Raw genomic sequence first — 24,209 nt, 5'->3', positions numbered from 1 at the left:
ACAAAACACACACTACAGTAAACAATATTACACGAAGGCCATGATCTGCAAGAATGCTGACATATTTAGAGCTCAAATTAAATTGGTTATTAAAAACTTAACTTACTAAAAATAATTTACAGGTTCAATTCTGTGGTGTGTAATTTTCTGGGTACAGATATGTATTTGATATTAAAAACTACAAAACTTGAGGTGGTTTGATGACATTATTACCATTAGAAATGAAATATTATTGTTGTTAATGCCATGATGTGACTATTTTTCATTAATTATACATATTAATGCTATATTGATGATATGAAAGTGAAATGTTTTGGGGTTATGTAAGTAGATGTAGAGAATAACAAATTAGATTTTGATTTCTATATTTTACTGAGTGGCAGCTATATAGTATTTATAGTATTTGTATCTGAAAGCTATAAAACTTACGTAAGATAATAATGTTATTAAAAATCAAATATTTTTATAGTTATTAATCAAGTGGGGTTGGATCTTTTTCATATACTTAATGGCGGTGTGGTGTAGATATTTATATGCATGGTTCTCTTCAGTATTGGCTCGAGAGAGAGTATCTTTCATTATTATGGAAGCAAATAACTTTCAAAATGTCTGGTATTCTTCATTGAAAATAAATCTGAAAAATGTTTATTTGAACGTTTAATGAACTTAGTTTGCAGCATTTGCTGCACAAGCCACTAGTAGATATTTAAAAATAAAGTTCTGAAATACGAACGTTTATTTTTAGTACTAAATACGGTAATGTACAGTACATTCATTAGTTCATAATTATTGTAATACATAATAGCGTAAAAAATACTAAAAGTTTTTGTAGCCTTATGACAATGTTAAATAGTGGTCATGTGACGTGAAGAGCAGTGTAGCCAACGTCGCAACTATGAAGATGAAGTAGCACTTGATGATTTGAACCTCTTTAACATATCTGTAATATCTTCTTGTTTATATATACTATCTATTACTCGAATAAAACTTTTATGCGCTGTAGGAACAGAGAATTTCACACTTTCCTATTTACACTCATCCAACACCTCTTCAAACGGGCGAGTTCAAGTGGTAAATTTAAAGGTATTGTCTGTGCAAATTGTTTGCAAGGCCCAAGTGACAGTTTACCGATTTCCAGGGACATAACAGGTTTTCTGTCTATGTTTTTACACGTGAAAAATGTAAAGAGTAAACAATATGCAGCATGTGCGATCCACGAAAACCACTCACATCTTCGTCCGACTCTTCCCTTTCGCATGAATTTTTTTTTTTTTGGCCTAGCCAAAAATGTCGTTGTTTTGGTATTGCCAGTTATTTGGGTGCCAGAGATGTGGGATTTTACTGTATATGAACTATAGAATATGTTCGATTCTACTTAAAAATCTAACTCCCCTCACTAGTGTGCTGTGACAAATATTTGCTCTTGTTCTTTACTGCAGTCTGCAAATTGCACTACTATTTAAAAACCGTTAACTTTAAAACCGCACCCAAAGCTGGCATTTTCCATATTGAGAGTGTTGATTATATAGATAGATGGAAAGCTCTGTCCCATTTCAAAGTTCTCCCTACACCTTGAAACATCTTCATCTGCAGCACATTGAAAGACATGCTGAAACTCCTGTAAAATAAGTTCGAATAAAATTTTATAGGAATCATTCATACTGTGAAAAAATTTTATAGGTATAAGATTAAGTAAATTATCAGAAGTTAATAGTAATTGTTCATACTTGAAAATTAGAAAGGATAATCATATTTGGTGAAAGCATTATGTGGTAATAATTAGGGACCGAATTTTTATGTAATATCATGTATGTAAGAAAAATAAGCTGAATATGTACCAAAATGTGTAAAATCATGAAAATATTTAATATCAATATGTGGTAGGTATAGGATAGGTAAAATTCTCCAGTTGTGATTTCATAGAGCACCCGATTTTTTTACCGCACACTTGACACATTACTATTTTTCCATCTGTAGTGAAAGCTTCGTCCATCGCAATCCATGATTTTTTTTTTGTCGTTTGGGTTGAAGATACAGGGCCCATTTTAGTTAGTTAAAAGCAGTAGATAAACTCGCACTTAATACTGTAAGTACTAAAACTAGAGAACTGAGTGAATTGAATAACACAACAGAACTGCAAGTACTGTTTCGCTTTACTGGATTAGGAGAAAATAAGAGGAGATGTGGGACACATGCATTTTAGCTGCTCCCTGTAAGAAACAAAGTAGCTACTAAAACCTCAAACTATAGACATTTAGAAATTGTTGTTTGAAAAGTGACATTCCTGCCTCATTCAGAAGGGTAGGATTATTCCAACCGAGAACAATACTTTCTAATTGCTCAGAAAATCTCATTTCCGTATAGGTCTACTAAATTTAAAGTAAAGAGGTCAAACAATAACCTGAAAAGCTATTTATTTTAATCTTTCAACATCTTTCCAGTTTGTTCCTTTACTTCAGCTTCTTTTCAAAAGTCGGTTACTTCATTGCTGCTCATGTCACACTTGACATGAGTTTTCCCTGGAAGGATTAGGAAGAGGGTGGGTAAGGTTGCTGATTGCATGGGAACGGCTTGTTAAGACGTGTGCAGAACAATTATAGTTCGAGACAAATCATGTCATCCTCGTCCCTGAAGGCAACGCTACTTTCTGAGTGATTTTTACAATACAAGGTAGTTGTATGAAAAAGGTTGCCTTTTGTTCACTCATATTTACAGTGGGCGGTATGGGGTGAATGCCTCTATTACTTTCTGGAACTAAGATGTTATGTTTCGTCCCGAAATATATTCTTTCTCGGGTAGGTAAAAAGGCTTTTTAAATCTGTGTATTTCAAATTGTAAACTTCCCCAGCAGAAGTTTTTTTTTTTCCTTTTAGAAAAGTAAAAATGAATAAAACCCCTAAATATGTAGATTTATGTAATACCAAGCCATAATATTATGTAATATGAGGTAAATATGTAAAAATATGTAGTATCGAATTTTAATATATTTATGGTAATTACAAGATTCGCAAAGATTTCTTATTTATATACGGTTAGGTTGAAAGGAATATCTATATATATAATTTGAATTGGTAATGGAAATTATGAGAAAACGGCTGAACGGATTTTAATAAATGACCCCTCATTTTGAAGCTTGGAACCTAAAGTTTTTCGGAAAAGTAGTAGTTTTCAGTGAAATGTCAATTTTCCTACATAATTTTCCTATTTTCCAAAACCCATCTGTTGTCAGTTTTGAGAACTAATTTTATTCAATCACGGCCGACTTGATTGAATTTCAGAACAAAACACACTACAATAAACAATAGGCTATTACACGAAGGCCATGACCTGCAGGATTGCCGACTTATTTAGAGCTCAATTCAATTTGTTATTAAAAAGTGATTCTGCAGTGTATAATTTTCTGAGTACAACTGTGTATTGGATATTCAAATCTACGAAATTTAAGGTCGTTTGATGACATTATTACCATTAGAAATTAAATAGTATTATAGTTAATATCATGATGCATCTATTTTTTCATTAATTGTACATAATATTGATGCTATATTGATGACATGAAAGTGAAACTTTTGTGGTTATGTAAGTAAAAGTAGAGAATATCTTAATTTAGATCTTCATTTCTATAATTTACTGAGTGGCTGCTATATATAACTACAAAACTTAAGATAATAATACTGTTATTAAAAATCAAATATTTTTATACTTATTAACCCAGTGGGGTTGGGTCTTTTTCATATACTTAATGGCGGTGTGTCATTGTCTTCAGTATTGGCTCGAGAGAGCGCAAAAAATCACAGTTCCTAAGGAAAGATCAAAAGGTATTACTTACTGATAAAATAAGAGGCCTAGAAAATTTTGTAGTCTCCAGATCATTTCAGCAAGATCTCTTAGTAGGATAAAATGATTTTACGCTCTACATTTCAAGTTCTACATGCAGCAGCTATACGAAAATGCTATTGTTCAAGAGCTTAGCAAACCTGACATTTTTTTAACTTTTGCCTACAATCCACAATGACCTGAAATAGCTACTGCTATCATCCTGACATTGATACTTGCGTTTTCGCGTTGAAACTCAAAAACTGAAGTTGGATAGGTTCAAGAAAAAGTATTTGGCCTAAAAAATCCATTCAGAGGGAGTATGTTTCACTATTATGGAAGCAAATAACTATCAAAATGTCTGGTATTCTTCATTGAAAATAATCTGAACAATTTTTATTTGAACTTTTTATGGACTTAGTTTGCAGCAATTGCTGCACAAGCCACTAGTAATATTTAATTACATAAAAGTCCGGTCCCTAGCAATAATTAAGTAAAGGTGGATCAAGAATGACAGGAGAAATCAAAATATTCGGAACAAACCTGCCCCATCCTGTTGTCATAAATCTCACAGGACCTCTTGGTACCAGACTACATTTCTTTCATGAGAAGCAGTTAAAAAAAAGTGTGTGTTTTGTGGGGAGTACTCTTGTGATTTTAATTTTATATTTTCACTGAAATGAATTATTTTCAATAGAACTAAAATACGTAAAACTTGTTTTCAAGATGCAATAAATTTTATTTTAAAATATGTTTTTATAAAATATTTTAAATTTATATAAATTAGAGCAATTAATTATGGACTGGAAGGTCCTAGGTTCGCGCCTGAATGGTGGCGGGATTTTTCTCGTCGTAACTTCCAGGTTGGCTCTGTGGTGCACTCAGCCTGCTGTTAAATTGGATACTAGTTCTTTGTGGGGGTAAAAGGTGGCCGGAGTATGGTAATGACCACATCACCTCTTATACTGAGGTCGAGAAAGCATGTGAGCTGTACTTCCTTGCCCCCATGCACTATATGGTGTCACAAGATAGCTTTTTTATATATATGAACTGAATTTCCTTAAATATGTATGAAGAACTTTAATATGAGTTGCAATTTATTATTATTTCTGCAGTTTCGGCGGCAAATCTGTCCCTGATTTGCTTGTGGGACTTATGGCAAGAGACAAACCTAGCGAGATGCAGATGGCAGCAGCTAGATGTATAACCTATATGCACCGAGCTGGTGCAGTTAGTGCCGAAGATCCCAAGATACTCTACCGCACTCTTCCTTGTCTGGTAAGATAATAAAATACATGTGAATACCATAACATTCCTTGTACCAAGATTTTAAGAACATAAAATATTATGGAAGCAAAGGAATAATTAAATATAATTCTGTTCATTATGCTAAACCACAAGAATATGTTTTTTTCCACCATTTAACATTTCTGGTCTCTCCTGGCAATGGATTATTTGTAATCCACTTCTGAGGTTGGGGTGCCTGGAAGGCGGAGTTACGCTGCCCCCATGATGATGATATTATGATAGGGTGATTATGAAGTGCCAGGAGAGGTCTTAAACCTAAGCCTAACCTAATTTCCACACCATGGACGAACACAGAAACATTCCATTTCTTAAGGAAAAATTCCAGAATCGAATCCGGGATCTCATGAACTGTAGTCAGAAGCTTTGACCACTAGCCCCTGAGGTCCCGCAAGAATATGTTGTGAGCATAAATACTAGCACACTGTAAATTTGGAAAATATTATGTGCGTATTGTATAGGTACAGTATTATAAAAGCAAACCATTTGGCATAAACATAAGTTAAGGCCATAACTATAGAAGTTACTGGTCACCAGATTTATATCATTAGATCAGAAGATTAAAACTAGGATGCTCTGTGAAGAGATGGAAGGAAAATTTTGTAGACCGGAACAGTTCTTTTTAGGACTATTACCTGTTAGGAAGGTGATGATGATTACGGTGATTAAAACTAGAGGCAGGCGCCTCAGCTACAGTTTTGTCCACTATGCATACTTACTCACTTATGGCTTTTAAGGAACCCGCAGATTCATTGCCGCCCTCACATAAGCCCGCTATCAGTCCTTATCCTGAGCAAGATTAATGCACTCTCTATCATCATATCCCACCTCCCTCAAATTAATTTTCATATTATCCTCCCATCTACGTCTCGGCCTCCCCAAAGGTCTTTTTCCCTCCAGTCTCCAAACTAACACTCTATATGCATTTCCATTCCGAGGCTTATTGTATGGATTCTTAACAAGCTGGGTTGTTAGCCCTTCGCCCAACCCCCAAGCTGGAGGACGATAATCCTTAGACAGCATAAGTGCAAGGAAAAGGAAGGCTACAAGCACGACAAAAGGATTTTAAAACGCACTTATTAAAATATTGTGACTGAAAAAAGTAAAAATAAATAATCTTATTTCTGTTGTCATTGAGAATGCTGTACAGTAGTACAATCTATTCCATTAATGCCATCACGTTTTTAAGTTGTTTTTACAATCATTAAATTGCTATGCTAGTAAGTATGTGTACAACAGGCACACACACATAGCCTTTCCTACGAGCAGTGGCATGCCAATGCACCTCTGAAATGTTGGCATACATCGCAAATTAGTTCTGAATTAAGATGCCATAGCTCTACTCTAGCTTGAACATCATTCAAAGACTACACAATACAGGCGAGTCAAGCTGTACGTGCATGGTAGGGATGGGGGTAGAATCTGAAGTTCGTTGTCAGTACAACTGAGGAACAAGACAGCATAATGGAATCTATGTACATATTCACTGTAACAAAGCTGTCTACAGATCCTTACTCAACAGGCTGCAGCCCTCCCCTAAACAAAGATAGAGCCATGACCTTCTCAGGATCATTCAGGGATAAAACAAGCCTTCTTTTCCTCAGTCCCAACCCCCGCAACTCGTAACCAGTAAACAGTGGTGGCTCCAGTCTAAGAACTTTTAACATTTATATAACTACAGTATACACCAATTACGTAACATTCAGTGGCGTAGCATGAAATTCTGAGCAGGGGAAGCTAACTCAAGCTGTCTTTAATGTACATATGAGAAAACGTATTACAAAAATATAGTCTTAACCCGTAATTGGTGAGGTGATGGCTGTGAGTACCCCAAGAAAAGAAGCCTGCGCCAGGTGGATGTGCGGAGATATATTTTTTTTTCATTGCTTATTATGCTGCCTGGTTCCCTAATTTTGAAGAAAACCTAGTTAAAACAAATAAAAGTACTTGATTATATAAATTAAAAATTCAGTTTGATTATCTGAGTGCTACGATACAAATTTCTAAGTTGGGGTAAGTGCAATCCCCAGTTACGTCACTAGAAAAATACCTCACCACTTACGGGTTAAAATAAATAATAGTCAATGTCAAGTCAGCAGTCCGAAGATTGGTTGGAACCTCGTAAGTAACACCAATAAGGCACGACCTCAAATGGTACGTAGTAAAACATGATTCACGATTTACACATATCTCTAACAAATGGACACGTATAGTATAACATTAGCTCACTTCCTGTCATACTTAGATAAATCACAATATTAACGGTCAATAGATCAGTATTAGTATCATTACGTAACTATGCATCTGTCTTTTGGTTGTGTCCTTCAGTGACAGCAAGGGAGTCGGTCATTTGTTTTCTAAATCACACTTTTGTTCGTAAGCCAGTGTTGATAATAGAACTGTCCCAAAAAATTCATGTAATTTGGTGTCATTTCACTCATTATTTATTATATCAGCCACAATGCACACTAACACTTCAACTGAACACAACTCACGAAAGGGATAACTCGGAAACTGAATTATTTTCAATGTAAAAGCTAGCTTCTTGCGAGCCTTGCGACCAGGGTAGTTTAGTTAGAAAGGGATGGAAAATCTGCGGGGTGGGTTACACAGAAGAATGAGTGAAAGAAACCGGTCTGCTTGGAAGCTGGTGTGTGCAGGCTTCTTGTTTACTGCTGCATCACAAATCATCCTGAGCTGCCGCATCACAATATTTAACGCGTAAATATAAATTCTATTAATATTAATAAATAATTTTGTCCATAGACTGCAGGTTTATTATGAAATTATTATTAACTGGGGAAGCTGAGCTTTTTAGTTTACATTGACGCTACGCCACTGGTAACATTACAGATTTCCTATTGGCTGTATTGTTAGTGCTGGAGGTCATCTGCCTTTAAATTCTGCGTTTAATTTAAGTGTTCACTGTAAAGTGTTCACTCAAGTTCTCTTTTGAATTTTATAATTATGCTTATCTTGTCATTGCATATGAGACATAATACTTGGGCCAAATCCGTCTCAATATTTAACTATTTCAAGGTTTATTAAAGTGACATTTCACATTGTATTTCAAATGTGAAATTAATTGTTCCTGTTTGTTTTGTAGGTTCGTCTATGTAAAAAAGATCGACCTTGTGAGGAAAGGGTGACAGCAGCAGAGACATTAGCATACCTAACAGAAGTTGATACTGAGTTGCAGCGACTAGCCTCTATTTCAAACCATCTTGTTCCAACTCTAGCAGAGCTGCTTCGTTACCAGCCAGAACCATCGCACACACAGTCCGTGCAGATGAATCCTGCCCAGACTGCCCAGAGGTTAGAGCACGAAGTGAAGACAGCGCAGGACATGAAGCAGGCAGCATTCAGAGTAAGCCCAAATCGAGAGTAGTATTGGTTGTGGATGTTTAAAGAGAAGAAAGCAAGTACTGAAAGCAGAGTGGAAAACTTTTCATTATGATAAGCTCCAAATCTTTGTAGAAATATTTTTCAAACAACTGGTTAAGGCAACTGTTTTGAATATGTGCTTATAATATATCAATAATGTATGAAAAAAATCTTTTTAAAGGCACTGCACTGCTGAAGTTTCTAAAATCCATAATTTTTTAGCTAGAGAGTTGGACTTTTTACTGAATCTATATATATGGAAATTACGTGAAAAAGGCTGAACGGATTTTAATAAATGACCCCTCATTTTGAAGCTTGGAACCCAAAGTTTTTCAGAAAAATAGTAGTTTTCAGTGAAATGTCAATTTTTCAACATAATTTTCCTATTTTCCAAAATCCATCTGTCGTCAGTTTTGAGAACTAGCTAATTGCATTTCAGAATAAAACAAAACACACACTACAGTAAACAATATTACACGAAGGCCATGATCTGCAAGAATGCTGACATATTTAGAGCTCAAATTAAATTTTTTATTAAAAACTTGACTTACTGTACTAAAAATAATTTACGGATTCGATTCTGTGGTGTGTAATTTTCTGGGTACAGCTGTGTATTGGATATTAAAAACTACAAAACTTGAGGTGGTTTGATGATATTATTACCATTAGAAATGAAATATTGTTGTAGTTAATGCCATGATGTGACTATTTTTCATTAATTATACATATTAATGCTATATTGATGATATGAAAGTGAAACGTTTTGGGGTTATATAAGTAGATGTAGAGAATAACTTAAATTAGATTTTGATTTCTATATTTTACTGAGTGGCGGCTATATAGTATATATAGTATATATGTTACTGAAAGCTATAAAACTTGCGTAAGATAATATTATTAAAAATCAAATATTTTTATAGTTATTAATCAAGTGGGGTTGGGTCTTTTTAATATATTTAATGGCGGTGTGATGTAGATGTAGATATATATATATATATATATATATATATATATATATATATGCGTGGTTCTCTTCAATATTGGCTCGAGAGAGATTATCTTTCATTATTATGGAAGCAAATAACTTTCAGAATGTCTGATATTCTTCATTGAAAATAAATCTGAAAAATGTTTATTTGAACGTCTAATGAACTTAGTTTGCAGCATTTGCTGCACAAGCCATTAGTGTGCTATAAATTGTAATCTTTTCTCATAAACACTTTTTAAAAAATTAAATTTATTTTGTTTTTTTTTTTTTAATTTACTTAGTGAAAATCCTATTTCTAAAAAATTATATATATTTTTAATCTAATTTTTTCTTAAAGGTAACACTGCATATTGTGCAATGGAGCATTAGCAATGCCCTACTCTAATTTGTTCATTAAAAAAAATAATAATAATAATTTCTCAAATGTTCAAACATCAATAAAAAATAATACTACTTTACGTGTGATTCTCTAGCGATAAAAAATGCTGAATACAGAAAATCAAATGCTCCATTTCACAACAGAGATATTAATGAATAAATATGCCAAGTTTCATCACTCTAGCTTTAACACTGAGAAATAAAATGAATACTTGTAGAAAAAGTAGAAAATTTATTTTTTGAGATAATTAAATTTAAAGTTTTTGGTTGGACATAACTCGTACATTAATACAACTTCTACCAGTTATATAAAAGTATACTTATAATTAAGATATTGAGATAAAATTTTCAGGAAACCGTACATTTTAGTACAAAAAAAAAAAAAAAAAAAAGATAAAATTTGTCAAAACTCGACTATTTTCAGTAGCAAAGTGCCTTAAAGTATTTTAGGAAAAAGCTGTTGTTAGGCAAAGATTTAGCGTAAACTAGTATGAAAAAATATAATTGTGCACAATCACATAAATTTGCAGGCATTTGCATCTCTGGGAGCTAATGATGAAGATATCCGCAAGAAAATAATTGAAACAGATAATTTAATGGATCATATTGTAAGTGGACTTCAGGATCCTAGTCCACGGGTCCGGCTTGCTGCAGTTCGATGTCTCCATTCACTCTCCCGATCTGTTCAGCAACTTCGAACTACTTTTCAGGTATGAAATAGCATTTCAGACCTCAGGATAAATGAATATTGTCGATTGTCTGATAAAACACAAACAACATAGTGAGACTGCGATATGATAGATTTTTCACACTGAACTTGAAATTTCAATATCTTGTTCATGTCCCATATGTTTCTAGTTCATTCTGCTTAGCATTTCTCTTCCTAGTATAATGATGAAAGAAATAAATCTTATTTCTTATGATAATGAACTGCCATGCAGGTGCAAGATTAATAATGTCAGCATATTATGTGTGTGCATTGTTCATCAGGTTCTAATGTTTATTACTTAGACATTGTAAAATTTGTCACATTCCTCTCATATGGATGGATGGATGGATGGATGGGATTGGGATGGGGTGGGATTGGGATGGGATGGGATGGAATGGGGATGGGATTGGATTGGGATGGGGTGGGATGGGATTGCGATGGGATTGGGATGGGGTGGGATTGGGATGGGGTGGGATGGGATTGAGATGGGGTGTGATTGGGATGGGATTGGATTGGGATGGGGTGGGATTGGGATGGGATTGGATTGGGATGGGATTGGATTGGGATTGCGATGGGATTGGGATGGGGTAGGATTGGATTGGATTGGGGTGGGATTGGATTGGGATGGGGTGGGATTGGGATGGGGTGGGATTGGGATGGGGTGGGATTGGGATTGGGATGGGGTGGGATTGGATTGGGATGGGATGGAGTGGGATGGGATTGGATTGGATGGTATGGGATATGGATGGATGGATGGAATCAACATTTAGATTAGTTATGGTGTACCACAACTTATGTATACAGGTTTCACCATAACTTTCTATTACATATACCTACAATTAGCATTCAATCCCGACAGCCTGTTAAACTAATACTCTTCTACTCTCGCTATTAACCCAACTCCAAACAGTCAATTTCTTCTTAATGATCTTAAATGTTCACTATCTGCTCGTTCCACACTTACGTTCCTTTCAGCATTCTAATCTAATCTTGCTAACTAAATTTGTATATAATTCCATCTTTCTACATTACATCTAACTAGTAACACTTCATCCGGTTATACTCGCTGGGGTCTTTTTTCTACCTAATACACGTCATTATAATCTTATTAAATCTTGACATGAGTATCTAGTTCACTTTCGTTTGATCATTTATTTCTTAACCACAATCAACACTCAGAAAAAAACTATAGAAAATTGGAAATGCTGTCACTAAGATCATCTTTCATAAACTTCACTACATCACTTTCTAAGATTTACTTCTTTGCAATAAACTTCAACTGGTAACTATATTTATTAACTAGCCACTTTTTAATTTTCCAATTTTTTTTTTTTTCAATTTTATAACTTTCTAACTGATCTCTTAAATCACCAAACTTCCTGTTGTAATTTCATTCAGACCTTTTATTTATTTCTTACCGCTCATGCACCAACTTCTAAGATTGTAACTTTTTTGCAACCATTTATTAATTATGTAGCACAAAAAAAAAAACTTTAGTTAAATATTTTCACAAAATGAAACTATTTCAAGTCATTATTGTATCCAGCATACTCAGTGTAGTATAACACGTTGGTGAAGTATCAATTCCACTGTTATCATGAGTAAAAAATGGAGGTGTACTTTTAATGGTAATTTTTATTCCGACATTTGTAGGATCATTCTGTGTGGCGACCTCTCATGCAGCTTCTTCAAGGTGCTTCAGATGACATATTGACAGTCGCCTCTTCCACTCTTTGCAATTTATTGCTAGAGTTTTCACCAAGCAAGGAACCAATCCTTGAATCTGGAGCTGTGGACCTACTGTGCGGATTAACAAGACGTCAGGATCCAGCCCTCAGACTCAATGGAATATGGGCACTCATGGTAATTATATCATTATGAACAAACTGACTCAATTGCTTATTCTTCTATAACCAATGTAGAGAGATCTGCGAAATTCATTAGATGTGACAACGAGAATTGATCTCATTTTGTCAGTTTTTCACCACATCTGTATACTTCTTTCCATGATCCCAAAAAAGCAATTTTGAATTGCGAAATAACACGAAAAAAATATATACTGTATAATTCAAATTTTTAAACGAATTCCAACAATATTTGTTATTTTATTCACGAAATCTAACAGTGTATATTTTTAAGTAATATCACAGTCAAGTATACACAGTCACGAAGCTCAATACATATTAAATATGCATCCATAGATAGTTGCTAACCACTAGGATTGCTACTATCGCCTCATCACATACAATGTTGTTGTTTTCTAATGCCAGGCATTTGACAATAAAGTCATTTGACCTCTTGCACTCCAATATTTTTCGAAGATATTATCATGGTCAGCCACTGAAGCACAGATTTTGAGGTGTTCCGAATCCATTTCTTGGTTTGAGTTGCACAATGGGCAGTTAGGGGACTGATATATTCCAATTCTATGCAGGTGTTTGGCCAGACAATCATGGCCTGTTGCCAATCTAAATGCAGCTACAGACGATTTTCGTGGTAAATCGGGAATTAACTGTGGATTATGATGCAGAGAGTTTCATTTTTTCCCTTGAGATTGTGTTATCAAATTTTGTTTGTTGAAGTCTAAGTATGTAGATTTAATAAATCTCTTCACAGAGTAATACGTAGATTTAGTAACAGGTCTGTAAGTAGCAGTGCTGCCCTTCTTTGCTAAAGCATCCGCATGAAGGAACCAACCTGGACAAATGCCCAATGTCCCATCCCTCCCTTCCCGTGCTGCAGCTGTTAGTAAGCATAATTTTACAAGCTGAACTAAAGGGAGGGGCTACTCATCAATTAGCACTGGTCAGCTTGATGAGTTAATGACTGAATTTGGTATAATTTTCCTCTTTTCAATACCTAATTCCCTCTTTACCCTTTCCTATCCAGTCCTCTGACTGAACTCTTACTTTCTTCAACCCCGACGGCATTAGAGCATTCGAGGCCTAGGGGTTCATTTCACTTTCCTTCCTCCTCTTTCTACTTTTCTGTTCCTAGTGCTGACCTGCTATGGCACTAAAATCGTCCTCCAGTGGCTTAAGGAGGGAAAGTTGGTGATCAACAAGATCTCCCAGCTAGGTCCAATGGACCCGTCGACCAACAGCAGGTGTGGTCCTCCAGACATTCTGGGGGTTGTGTGTGAATGAAGTAGCCACCAAAACGTTAAAATATGGTGTTCACTTAAATCGGCTACAACTTGCCATTTTCACTCCAATATGAAATACGTATTAAATATGCATCCATAGATAGTTGCTAACCACTAGGATTGCTACTATCGCCTCATCACATGCAATGTGGAACAGTACCTGCACAGTCTATTGTTCCTAGCACTCTCATAAACTCGAGCTTCGTGACTGTATATACTGGACTGTGCTAATATCTTTTGTTTTTTTTTTTTAACAGCACATTTTTTTTCGCCATTTTTTCAACAAATGAATGGGGCCGTATTTTAAAATCAATATAAATTGCAAAAACTGAAAATTAGTGGTGAAAATTCTGCATATACAATACGAATCTTAATATCTTGAGCTGGAATTATAAAACTTGTAAAGTAGTTTATTGCTAAAACCTTTCCTTATTAAACAGTTACCACAAGGACCGTGTGTTATAAAACAAATTTTGTGAATGTAAAACGTTTGTTTACAAACTAAAATATGAGGTTTACAATTTTTAATAATTACCTTTATTCATTCTTGAGTCGTATTTAAGATGATCCATCTGGCTTCTTCCTTTATCAGGCTTGGAAGCAATAAAAATTCTTCGCAAGGAGGTGGTAAGTCCAGAGATATATAGTAGAATCTTGATTAACTGATCATCAGATTATCCGACAGTGCCTGAATTGCGTGTTCCGCTACAAACTGCACTTGAATCAGCAGAAACTCTCATGAGGTTTTTGGAGCAAAAAGATGACACTTCATTTCCAGATATTGTTTTACTTCAGAGAATTAGACTAGAGATCAGAAAAAAATTGCTGGTAGTAAATTCAGATAAAAATAACGTAAGAACAAACAGAATGGATTATATGTCCCTTTTGATAAATAATTTCTCCCCTCCCCTTCATTACAATGGACAACTGTTGTTTTCTGTTTGATAATTAAGACGTAAACCAACCTGAAGTCTCATCTTTAAAACCATAAAACTTCAGTTCGCGGGTGCTCGTGTAAAGAGGGTTAAATGAAATTGTAAGATATCTAAACTTCTTTTCTTTGGTACTGAACAAAACCTCTTAGTCACAAAATACGGAACACTGTAACTGCATCATCGATGGAAGAATGATTTAACACAAGAAAGAAGTAATTTTGGAGAGTTCAAATCTGTACCTATCCCATTTTAGCCAATTCATACTTAACCCCCTTTACACGAACACCCATGAATTTACTTATTAGTATATTATGATTCACATAGTCAAATGCTTTTGCCAAATCACAAAATATTCCTCCAACATATAATTTGGAATTTACAGACTTCAACATTTTATACACCAACTTAAAAACTGCATTCTCTGTGGATTTTTGTTTTCTAAATCCAAAGTGGATACTACTAATATAATCTATTATATATAACTTTCCTAAACACCTGAAAATGTTGTTAACAGTAATTAGCAATAATGGATGTATATCCCTTTTTCTATATTGCTTTACTATTGAGCATTTCACTCTTTCTCAGAAAATATCACATTGCATTGACAAATTATATAAATAGCTTAAAGGAGAAATTATTTCAGAACTTTACTTTGTACTTCGGCTGTCCACAGACTTTTTGTTTTTAGATATTTTATCACATACATACTCGTAATTTCTGTTTCTATAGTATGAATATATTTGAGATCTCGACATTCATTATTAAAATGTAACTGATAAACCAATTGCAGCATCTTCTGCAGATTTTAATAAAACAAATATTTTCATTCTTTGGATATTGACCAATTTCATTTTGGATTCCTAATAGTTTCTATTTTATTATCTGAATTTTGTATTTCTCTATTAGAATACATCCTTTTTGCGCCTTTCAGAATTTTTGTACACTAATGAAGCAATACACTTTAGGTTTATGTTAATTTTTGCTGGAAAAGTCCACTTACACATTTACAAAACTTTATTTTTGTATTAATCTGTATCTAATTATGTACTTTTTTCCCCACTTTTAATTTTTATCCTTCTAAAAATTTTAATTTTTTGGATTCTTCAAAGGTATTTACTGTATACACTCAGCCCAAATTAATTTTGGTTATCATGAAACATTCTCTTTTTATCAGCCTTACCTCACTGTTTATGAATTTCAGCTTTTGTATCTCAGAAACTATTAACGATAGATGTTAGAATAAGATTTTACTCATACATTTGTGTTCCAGTCTCTTCAGCTATAATAATTAGTTTGAACATATCGTATTATTTTAATTTTTTTTCTAGAATATGGCATTCCAGGCAGAACAGAAGATAAAGTCCCAGATTCTTCATACACTAGGCACAGATCAAATCTTCAGGCTTCTCTCAGATCCAGAAGTGGGAGTTCTTATGAAGACACTGGGATTATTAAGAAATTTGCTATCCACAAAACCACACATTGACCACATCATGGGCTTACATGGCAATCAAATCATGCAGGTGTGTGAACATTAGTTAGTCTAATATTACCTTGAGGGCAATATACTGTGGCATTCATTACTACTATTAGCTATTGTTTATAAAACAAGACTATGACGGTGCGTACAGAGTGAACAAACAACACTGTGGTTATGCATTCCTGGTATTTGTAAGCATAATATTTCTCAATTTAGGTATTCTATGGTGTAAGGAAAGTTTTATACGATTTATGTCAGGAGAATCAACCTATGAAGTTTTATTTCGATTTCAGCAAATATTCGTCGTTATCAATGTTACAAGTTGCAAAATGATTCATGACATTATGATACATCTTGAAGAATAGTAAATAATAAGTTAGATTAATAAGTGAAGACAATACCAAGGAAAATCTGGAAGACATTGTATAACACCAGGGAAATTAAAGACCTGCAGAAAAATTTGATTCGTAGTCTTTTGCAGGAAGCAAGTATAGCTTAACGATTTTTTTTTTTCTTACGAAATACAGTAAAACCTGTTCAAGACGGAAGTGACATGGTCCTAATTTTTTTTCCATTGTGTATAGGTTTCCGTATCATTCAGGTGTAATTAAAGTGGAATATTTTATCATTCGTATACATGAAAAAACAAAACGGCATGCCGCAAACTGCAAGAAGTACAGATATTCCGTTTAACACTATTTACATTAAATCAGCTTTCTGTCGCTTATTCCTTGGTGAATCATCTTTATTAAAATCTCGTTTTTTGTATGATGATATCATAACTCACTCATTAAACATTCATTCATTCATTTATTTTATTCCATAGATCTTACATGAGCAATGAAGCTTTAAGATGTGGAACATGTCAACATTTTACAATATTACAATTACAATTTTTACAAATTTTTATAGTTTTACAATTTAGTAATTTTCTACAATTTTTACAATTTTGTACAATTTTTTTTACATTTTTTTACATTTTGGCGAGATGTAGTGAGATGAGATGAGGTCCGAGGATTCGCCAAAATATTACCCGGCATTTGCCTTTTCGGTGGGGGAAACCTCGGAAAAACCCAACCAGGTAATCAAATCAAAGGGGGTAATCAAATCAAAGGGGTTGATGCCAAGGACTCGCCATAGACCATCCGGCTTCAGTCCCACGGCTGGGGAAAACCTCCGAAGAAACCAAAATCCAAAGGGGGATCCAACCCAAGCCCGAACGCAGCTCCGGATCAGCAGCCCAGCGAGTCTGTCGACTGAGCTACATCGATGGCTCTACTAAAAGTATACAATACATAGCCAATCAGATTATTAAATTTACAAACGCAAACGATCATTCATAAGTTGAGCTATATTATAATACAAAACAATTTAATTAAATTTAAGGCATAAACAATTCAACCAGTTGTGATATACAGAAATTGATAATACATATCATGCAAACTACTTCAAATTACAAACACAAACAATTTATCAGTAGAGCTATATAGATTACTATTCAATTTAAAGCATATACAATTCATCGGCCAAAACTATACAAATATATACAATACAAAGTAGCATACTTTCATTAAGCTATACAAATTTGTGCAATTAATATCAAGTAGATTAATTCAATTTATAATCATAAACAATTCATCAGTTGAGCTATACATATTACCATTCAATTTACAGTAGGTCTATATACAATTCATCAGTAGAGCTACACAGACTAGTAATCATTTTAAGAACATATACAATTCATCAGCCAAACTATACAAACATATACAATCAAATTAGTTCAATTTACAAACTTATTTTCGTTAAGCTATACAATTCATATGAAGTAGATTAATTCAATTTATAAGCTTAAACAATTCATCAGTTGACCTATACAGTATACTATTCAATTTTCAGTACATACAATTCATCAGTTATGCTAAACAAAAAATACAATACATAGTAAACAGATTAAGTCAATATAAAAACATATTTTAGTTGAGCTATATAAAATTGTACATGTCATTTAAGTAGAATAATTCAATTCACAAGCATAAACAATTCATCAATTGTGTAGAAGGTATGAGTATGTAGAAATTTGGTTAATTCTTTTCTGAACCTTTTCTCGTTGTTCTTCAAATCTTTAAGATTATTAGGCAGTGCATTGAAGACTGTTATACATGAATAGCGAACTCCTTTTTTAAAACAGCTTAGACTAACAGTCTACTACTAAAGTTACTAATCTCATTCAATTTAATATCTGACACTATATTATAATGCTGTAGGCCTACTGTATATCACAGCACATTATTAATTGGACTAGGAGCCATCCATTAGAAGCCTTGAGTTCTGGCTTATCTAATTTCTTTGCCAGTTGCAGAATACGAGTAGATCCAGAAATTGGCTTGTTCTTTGAGAGATCATGAAGACCCACTCCCACAACAGTTCATTTATTTCCACATAAACAGTAGTTGCTTTCTGATTCCTTTTATTTCACCAATATTGGCCACAAGCCACTCACTCATTATGATCTTTTTTTTTCAAAGTGTCACACCTGAGTTTTCCACAACTGTACTTCAATATTATTTCACATAGACTTTGTTTCTAACTTTCCTTTAACTCGATAACTTTTACGTCATGACTTAATGTTAATGTTTGTCCTTGAAATGTCCAGCGATTATCACTGGTCTGTTCAAGTCACGTTTTGTTCTTATGCCACTCACGTGTGCAGCTTTCATCGACACTGTATTGCCTTCCTGCTGCTCTGTTACCAACTCGTTCCGCTTCTTCTATGCAATTTTTCTTTCGCAGTGGAAGATCTATAGCACTAACTTTTTGAAGCCAAGATTAACATCTACTGAATTGACCATACCTGACTCCACGCTTCCCACTACTAACCAGTTTTGCCAACACATAAATTGTATTCCCGTCAGTCTAACACCTGGAAATCCGTCAAAATAAAAAAAAAATAGACTCACTCAATGTATCTATATTCAGATAAAAAGCAAATTTTAAACACAACTTACAAATCTTGTTTAAAATATTAATTCGTCAACCTCTGACTTGATCACTATAAGGAAATCTGAAACAGGGTATTCTTTAACATCGTACAACACAGTTCAATGAAAAAGTAAAGTCCCCCAAAAATTTAAAAAAATAAAATGACAGCAGCTAAAAAAGTCAAAAGACGATGTAAATTGTAATTTCCGCCAAAAAAAAGTCAGTCATCTGTCAAAGCCATTCTTTCCCGTCCACTACGTTGAAATTCCGTCCAGTTGGTAACACTGATACTAACCCACGTGCAACAAATGCTATCACTTCAAGATCAGGGTACTAACCTTGCTGCAAATAATACCCGCATCCCAATTTTCAGCTGCCAATTTTTGCAAAAAAAATATGCGGGGATTAATCGAGTATATACAAGTATTCAAAACTAAAACATTTATTAATTATTATTATTAATATTATTATTATTATTATCAGAGATAAAAAGGTTTTAACGATAAACATAAAAGTAGGGATAACAGTAATGAAAGATGACAATGATAGTAGTAGAGATGGAGAAGTAGATGTAGATGAGAATGTTTCTATATAAGAGAAAGCTGGTTCACAATAAACCGGGAACGGAAACGACAACGAGAACGAGAACTGAAATATTGTTAAAATAAATGCATTTAAATGTGGGTATTCTCAATTACCTATTGTGAATGCTCACATTTAAATACATTTATTTTAACATTATTTCCATTCTCGTTCTCGCTTCCGTTCTCGTTTTATTGTGAACCAGCCTTAAGGTGGACAGTATTGCATAGCATTCGGGAATTATATTGAGGGAAGATAAAGAAGGTTAAGAGTTGTAAATACTGTACATCAGAAAGGATGGAGGAAGAAATAGACAGAAGCAGGGTTAAACTTTAGATAATTGGAAGATTTGGGAAGACATAGATGATAAGAGAAATATGAAGGATATATGATGGAATGTAAGCAAGGTAGTGGTGGACCGTATGCAGAAATGTGAGGGAAACCACTACCTGAAAGGTGTATGATGATAATAAATATGAATATGAATATTATTATTATTATTGGCAGTGGTGGTAACTTCTGCTATTATTGATGTTGGTTAATGATTGATAAAGTATTTGTTTCCTGATAAAATGATGGTTCAGTGTGTGGTTTTCATTCCTTTTAGGCAGTGGTATTGATTTTAGAAGGAACTCACAGTGCAGAAGTGAAAGAGCAAGCTCTGTGCATCTTAGCCAACATTGGAGACGGAGAGTCGGCGAAAGAATACATCATGGCTAATGAGGATGTCCTGAAGAAACTGACGGATTACATGGTCAGTAAAGACTGACAGGAAGCGGAAGAGTGAAGTGATATTTTAAAGCAATCACACTGTCGTTTTATTCCAAGGACTGGATTAGTTGGCTTGTCATTCCCAGCATATGGGTTTTATTAAGCATGGACACTGGGTACCTATTCAGTTAGCAGGCATGTGGATATGATGTAAGTTAAGTCACAGAGATAAGCACCTCCAGTGCCAATGAGATAGATATGAATACCTGATTCTCAACTTCTCTGGTCGGGACTCGAACACAAGTGTGCTGAATTCGTAACAGGCAGTTCTGTTGGCCCATGATGATCAATAGCAACTGCTTTTAATCAGAAAATGAATTCGGATGTATATTATTGTAATAAAGACTATTTTAACTTAACATTTCTCAGTGATGTTCTGTCATGAACAAATATTTTTGTCATAGAATTACATTAATCTACATGCAGTAAAAGATAGTAATATGCGTTACAAGAGCGGTATGTTGAAGTTTTCATGTTCGAGGAAAAGTTTGAAAAAGCGAAACGTAGTTGAGCTTTTTTAATTTCCGAGAATTGAAAGAAAACATACCGCTCGTATATCGTACATTATTTTGTGCGAAGATCGTTTATTACATACCTGAAAGAGGAATTTCTAATTAGTTGCAATGAAATCTCCATCTTGGTTTCTGTTCAATGACGGCAAATTTGCAAAACAAAAATATCTACCTTTAACATTGTTGCTTTAAAATTTTTTCTGTGTTTAATATACTCCAGCAGGCTGTGATATACGTCTGTCTTTTTCTTCATTCAAAGTAGCTGCCATAATGAGTCTGGAATCTTGTTTATTTTTTCACGGCTTCCTTAATGTTACTTGCATCAAAAATGCAGTAACTTTAGTGGAGTTGTAGAGTTTACTTAATTTTATGCAAATATTTAAAAACAATAATTAACAGTGCAATTTAGGCGAAATTGCAGTGGTAAGTTTCCAATTTATAATTATTACTATATTGAACATCTCTAAAAATAATATGTTAAAAGCCTAAAGTAGTAAAATCAATATGTCACTTAAGCGGTAAGAAGAGGGAAATTGTTATGTGTGTTAGGTTGGGAATACTGACATTTTCCGCGGATTGGTTTTGTGCGGAAACCAAGCAAATACGCACGATCTCGCACAAATGTATTTTACAATATTCTGAAAAAGGGAAAATCCTTTTCTGACATTTAAATAGATTTCCTTGTTTTTATATTGCTTACATTATTTCATAAGCCGATAAAATCTTATTAATGTATACTACAAATTTAAATACAAAATTTTATAATAAAGTAACTTTACATGACGGTACATAGTTAAGAGATGGAAATTAAATATTTCAACCTTTTATTTCTGTTTTATTGTAAATACCTTACAAACAATATATCAAAAATGTTTTCAAAAGATAAAAGGTATACAGACAATTGAAGTCTGTGCCGAGTAGAACTCCCATGCTGCCATAATGTCAAGACAAGAGGAGTGGTTACTGCTATTCTCTCACAGAGAGAAGAATGGATTTGGTGGGTAATACACTTCAGAACCATTATGGGAGTTACGAAAGATCTTGTATGCTTACTTGAGACTAAGGCCCGTAACACACTTGCATAGTTTTTGCAGCGAGAAATGTGTTGCGAGAAAATTAAAAAATTGATAACATGGATTCAAATGGACGTCCACACACTGGAAGAGATTCTCGCTCGAGGCAAAAACCTCGATTCCCAGTCGGGGCAAGTTACCTGGTTGAGGTTTTTTCCGGGGTTTTTCCTCAACCCAATATTAGCAAATGCTAGGTAACTTTCGGTGCTGGACCCCGGACGCATTTCAGCGGCATTATCATCTTCATCTCATTCAAATGCTAAATAACCAAAGATGTTGATAAAGCGTCGTAAAATAACCTACTAAAAAAAAAAAGGATACATTTATCAAAGATGTTTGACATTTATACTCTTTATGACGAATGTAGAAAAAGATATCACAGGTGGCGATGAATTGTATTGTTTTTATTTGAAAATGAGGAAAGATGGCTGATAATTGCAGTCAGAAACTTATCGAACTTGTACGATGTCACCCGTAGGCCTATTTATATGATACACAGGATGAAAACTATAAAAACACGAAACTTAAAGAAGAAATCTGGAGATAAATATCAGATTATCTAAAAATAAATAGGGCTATATTTTATTTTGATGAGATTTAATGGTATTAATTAAACATTTGAAATAATGTATCTATGTCTTAACAGTTTACATAATTTTAATCAGAATATAGCAAAGAATCCTCTATCATATCATGAATGGCAAAAAACTGAGGTCCATTCAACCTGAAATAACACCTAAACGTATCATCATTCAAATCGAAACCAGTGTCCAAAACTCGCCCTTATTTTTGTAAGATACAATGTGATTTTCAGATATTTCTGGCTTTAATTTTAGGTCTACGTCTTCTTTTCATTAACAAACTATGTTCATGTAACTCCATTTCCTCATCATCTGAATACTCAGATTCAACATAGCGTTCGTACATAATTTGTAAAGTACGACAATATACTTACAGGTTATATATTTAAGTACGACAATATACGTAAATGCATAACCTATAATATTTCCCCCAACGAGTGATTACTATAATCAGAAAAATGCTTTCTGCATGAAGGCAGTGCATAGATGATCATAGCGAGGTGTGATCTGTGATAGCGAGAACTCGCCAAGTGTGTGGAGGAAGGCTCTTCGCCTCTTTCTCACAACACATTTCTCGCTAGTGAAAACTCTTCACGTGTGTTATGGGCCTAATCCTGTACTCTTATACTCTGTATCAAGCTTTTCTTGCACGTCATGAATGTTCTATATGTCAAATTCATTAAATTATTAACAACGTTGACAATATCTCTATTACTTATGGGGTGTGTAATTGATTCCTAGGTGGGGTCCATTGAATCAAATCCATGAGTCTCTGATACGAAGTGGTAATAGATTCATAGGCACATCATAGTGGTAGAATAGCTTTACGCGTCTATTTAATTTGGTAAGTGATAGTGAATAAGAAATGGAATAAAAGCAGAGGAAACAGGAGTGACCGAAGAAAACCTGTCCCAACGCCATCTTTGACAATTATAGTTTCCACATGGACTTGACATTCTTGTCATGGAATTATTTTAATCTATATGCAAAATATTCAGATACAGTTAAAAAAAAATGTATTTCACCAATATTCTGAAAGAGGGAAAAATCCTTTTCTGCTGACATTTAAATACTATGTCCTTGTTTAAGATTTTCAATTGATATTGCTCACATTATTTCATAAGTCAATAAAGTCTTATTAATGTATACTACAAATTTAAATACAAAATTTTACAGACCGAGGCAGTGAAAAGTTACCACACTATGTAGGGAACGTCGGGGAACAGATTGCCGCAATCCATTGCTCAACTCGTAGGTAAGCTGTAGCAGCGCGGGTGGGCATTCAGTTTCATTACTGTAGGCTTAAAATTCCCGAGTGGTGGGGATGGAGTGTGCAGATAGCAGGAAGTGTATGGAATGTTTGGCTGACGGAGTGGAGTCACAAATACAGCTAGCGCCAGCGTTTTTGGCGTACGCCTAGAGTATAATGCCCATTTGTGAGCATGTTGCTAGTGCAGCTGAGAATGGTACAACTTTCTACGCAGGTCAGATCAGCCAGTTGCCAAACACAGTTGTCAGAGTGACTGCGGCAAAGGTAAAACACTTGTACTTAACGTTCCCATTACTGATTT

The 24,209-nt window shown here is 34.2% G+C and overlaps 1 protein-coding gene across 2 annotated transcripts in view; it reads left to right on the top strand.

The window, feature by feature from the left end:
* The window catches only part of LOC138703769 (armadillo repeat-containing protein 8-like), a 47,695-nt gene that overhangs the window by 18,831 nt on the left and 4,655 nt on the right, over window positions 1-24,209 (top strand). For both annotated transcript variants that reach the window (XM_069831934.1, XM_069831935.1), the window contains exons 6-11: window positions 4,932-5,094; window positions 8,228-8,488; window positions 10,402-10,581; window positions 12,234-12,443; window positions 15,989-16,183; window positions 20,309-20,455. In XM_069831934.1, the coding sequence (XP_069688035.1) occupies window positions 4,932-5,094; window positions 8,228-8,488; window positions 10,402-10,581; window positions 12,234-12,443; window positions 15,989-16,183; window positions 20,309-20,455 (1,156 nt within the window). The remainder of the gene's footprint in view (window positions 1-4,931; window positions 5,095-8,227; window positions 8,489-10,401; window positions 10,582-12,233; window positions 12,444-15,988; window positions 16,184-20,308; window positions 20,456-24,209) is intronic.

The sequence above is a fragment of the Periplaneta americana genome, chromosome 7 (genome assembly GCF_040183065.1).
Source record: "Periplaneta americana isolate PAMFEO1 chromosome 7, P.americana_PAMFEO1_priV1, whole genome shotgun sequence".
NCBI classification, from domain to species: domain Eukaryota; kingdom Metazoa; phylum Arthropoda; class Insecta; order Blattodea; family Blattidae; genus Periplaneta; species Periplaneta americana.
This window is presented reverse-complemented; position numbering and strand designations above follow the sequence as displayed.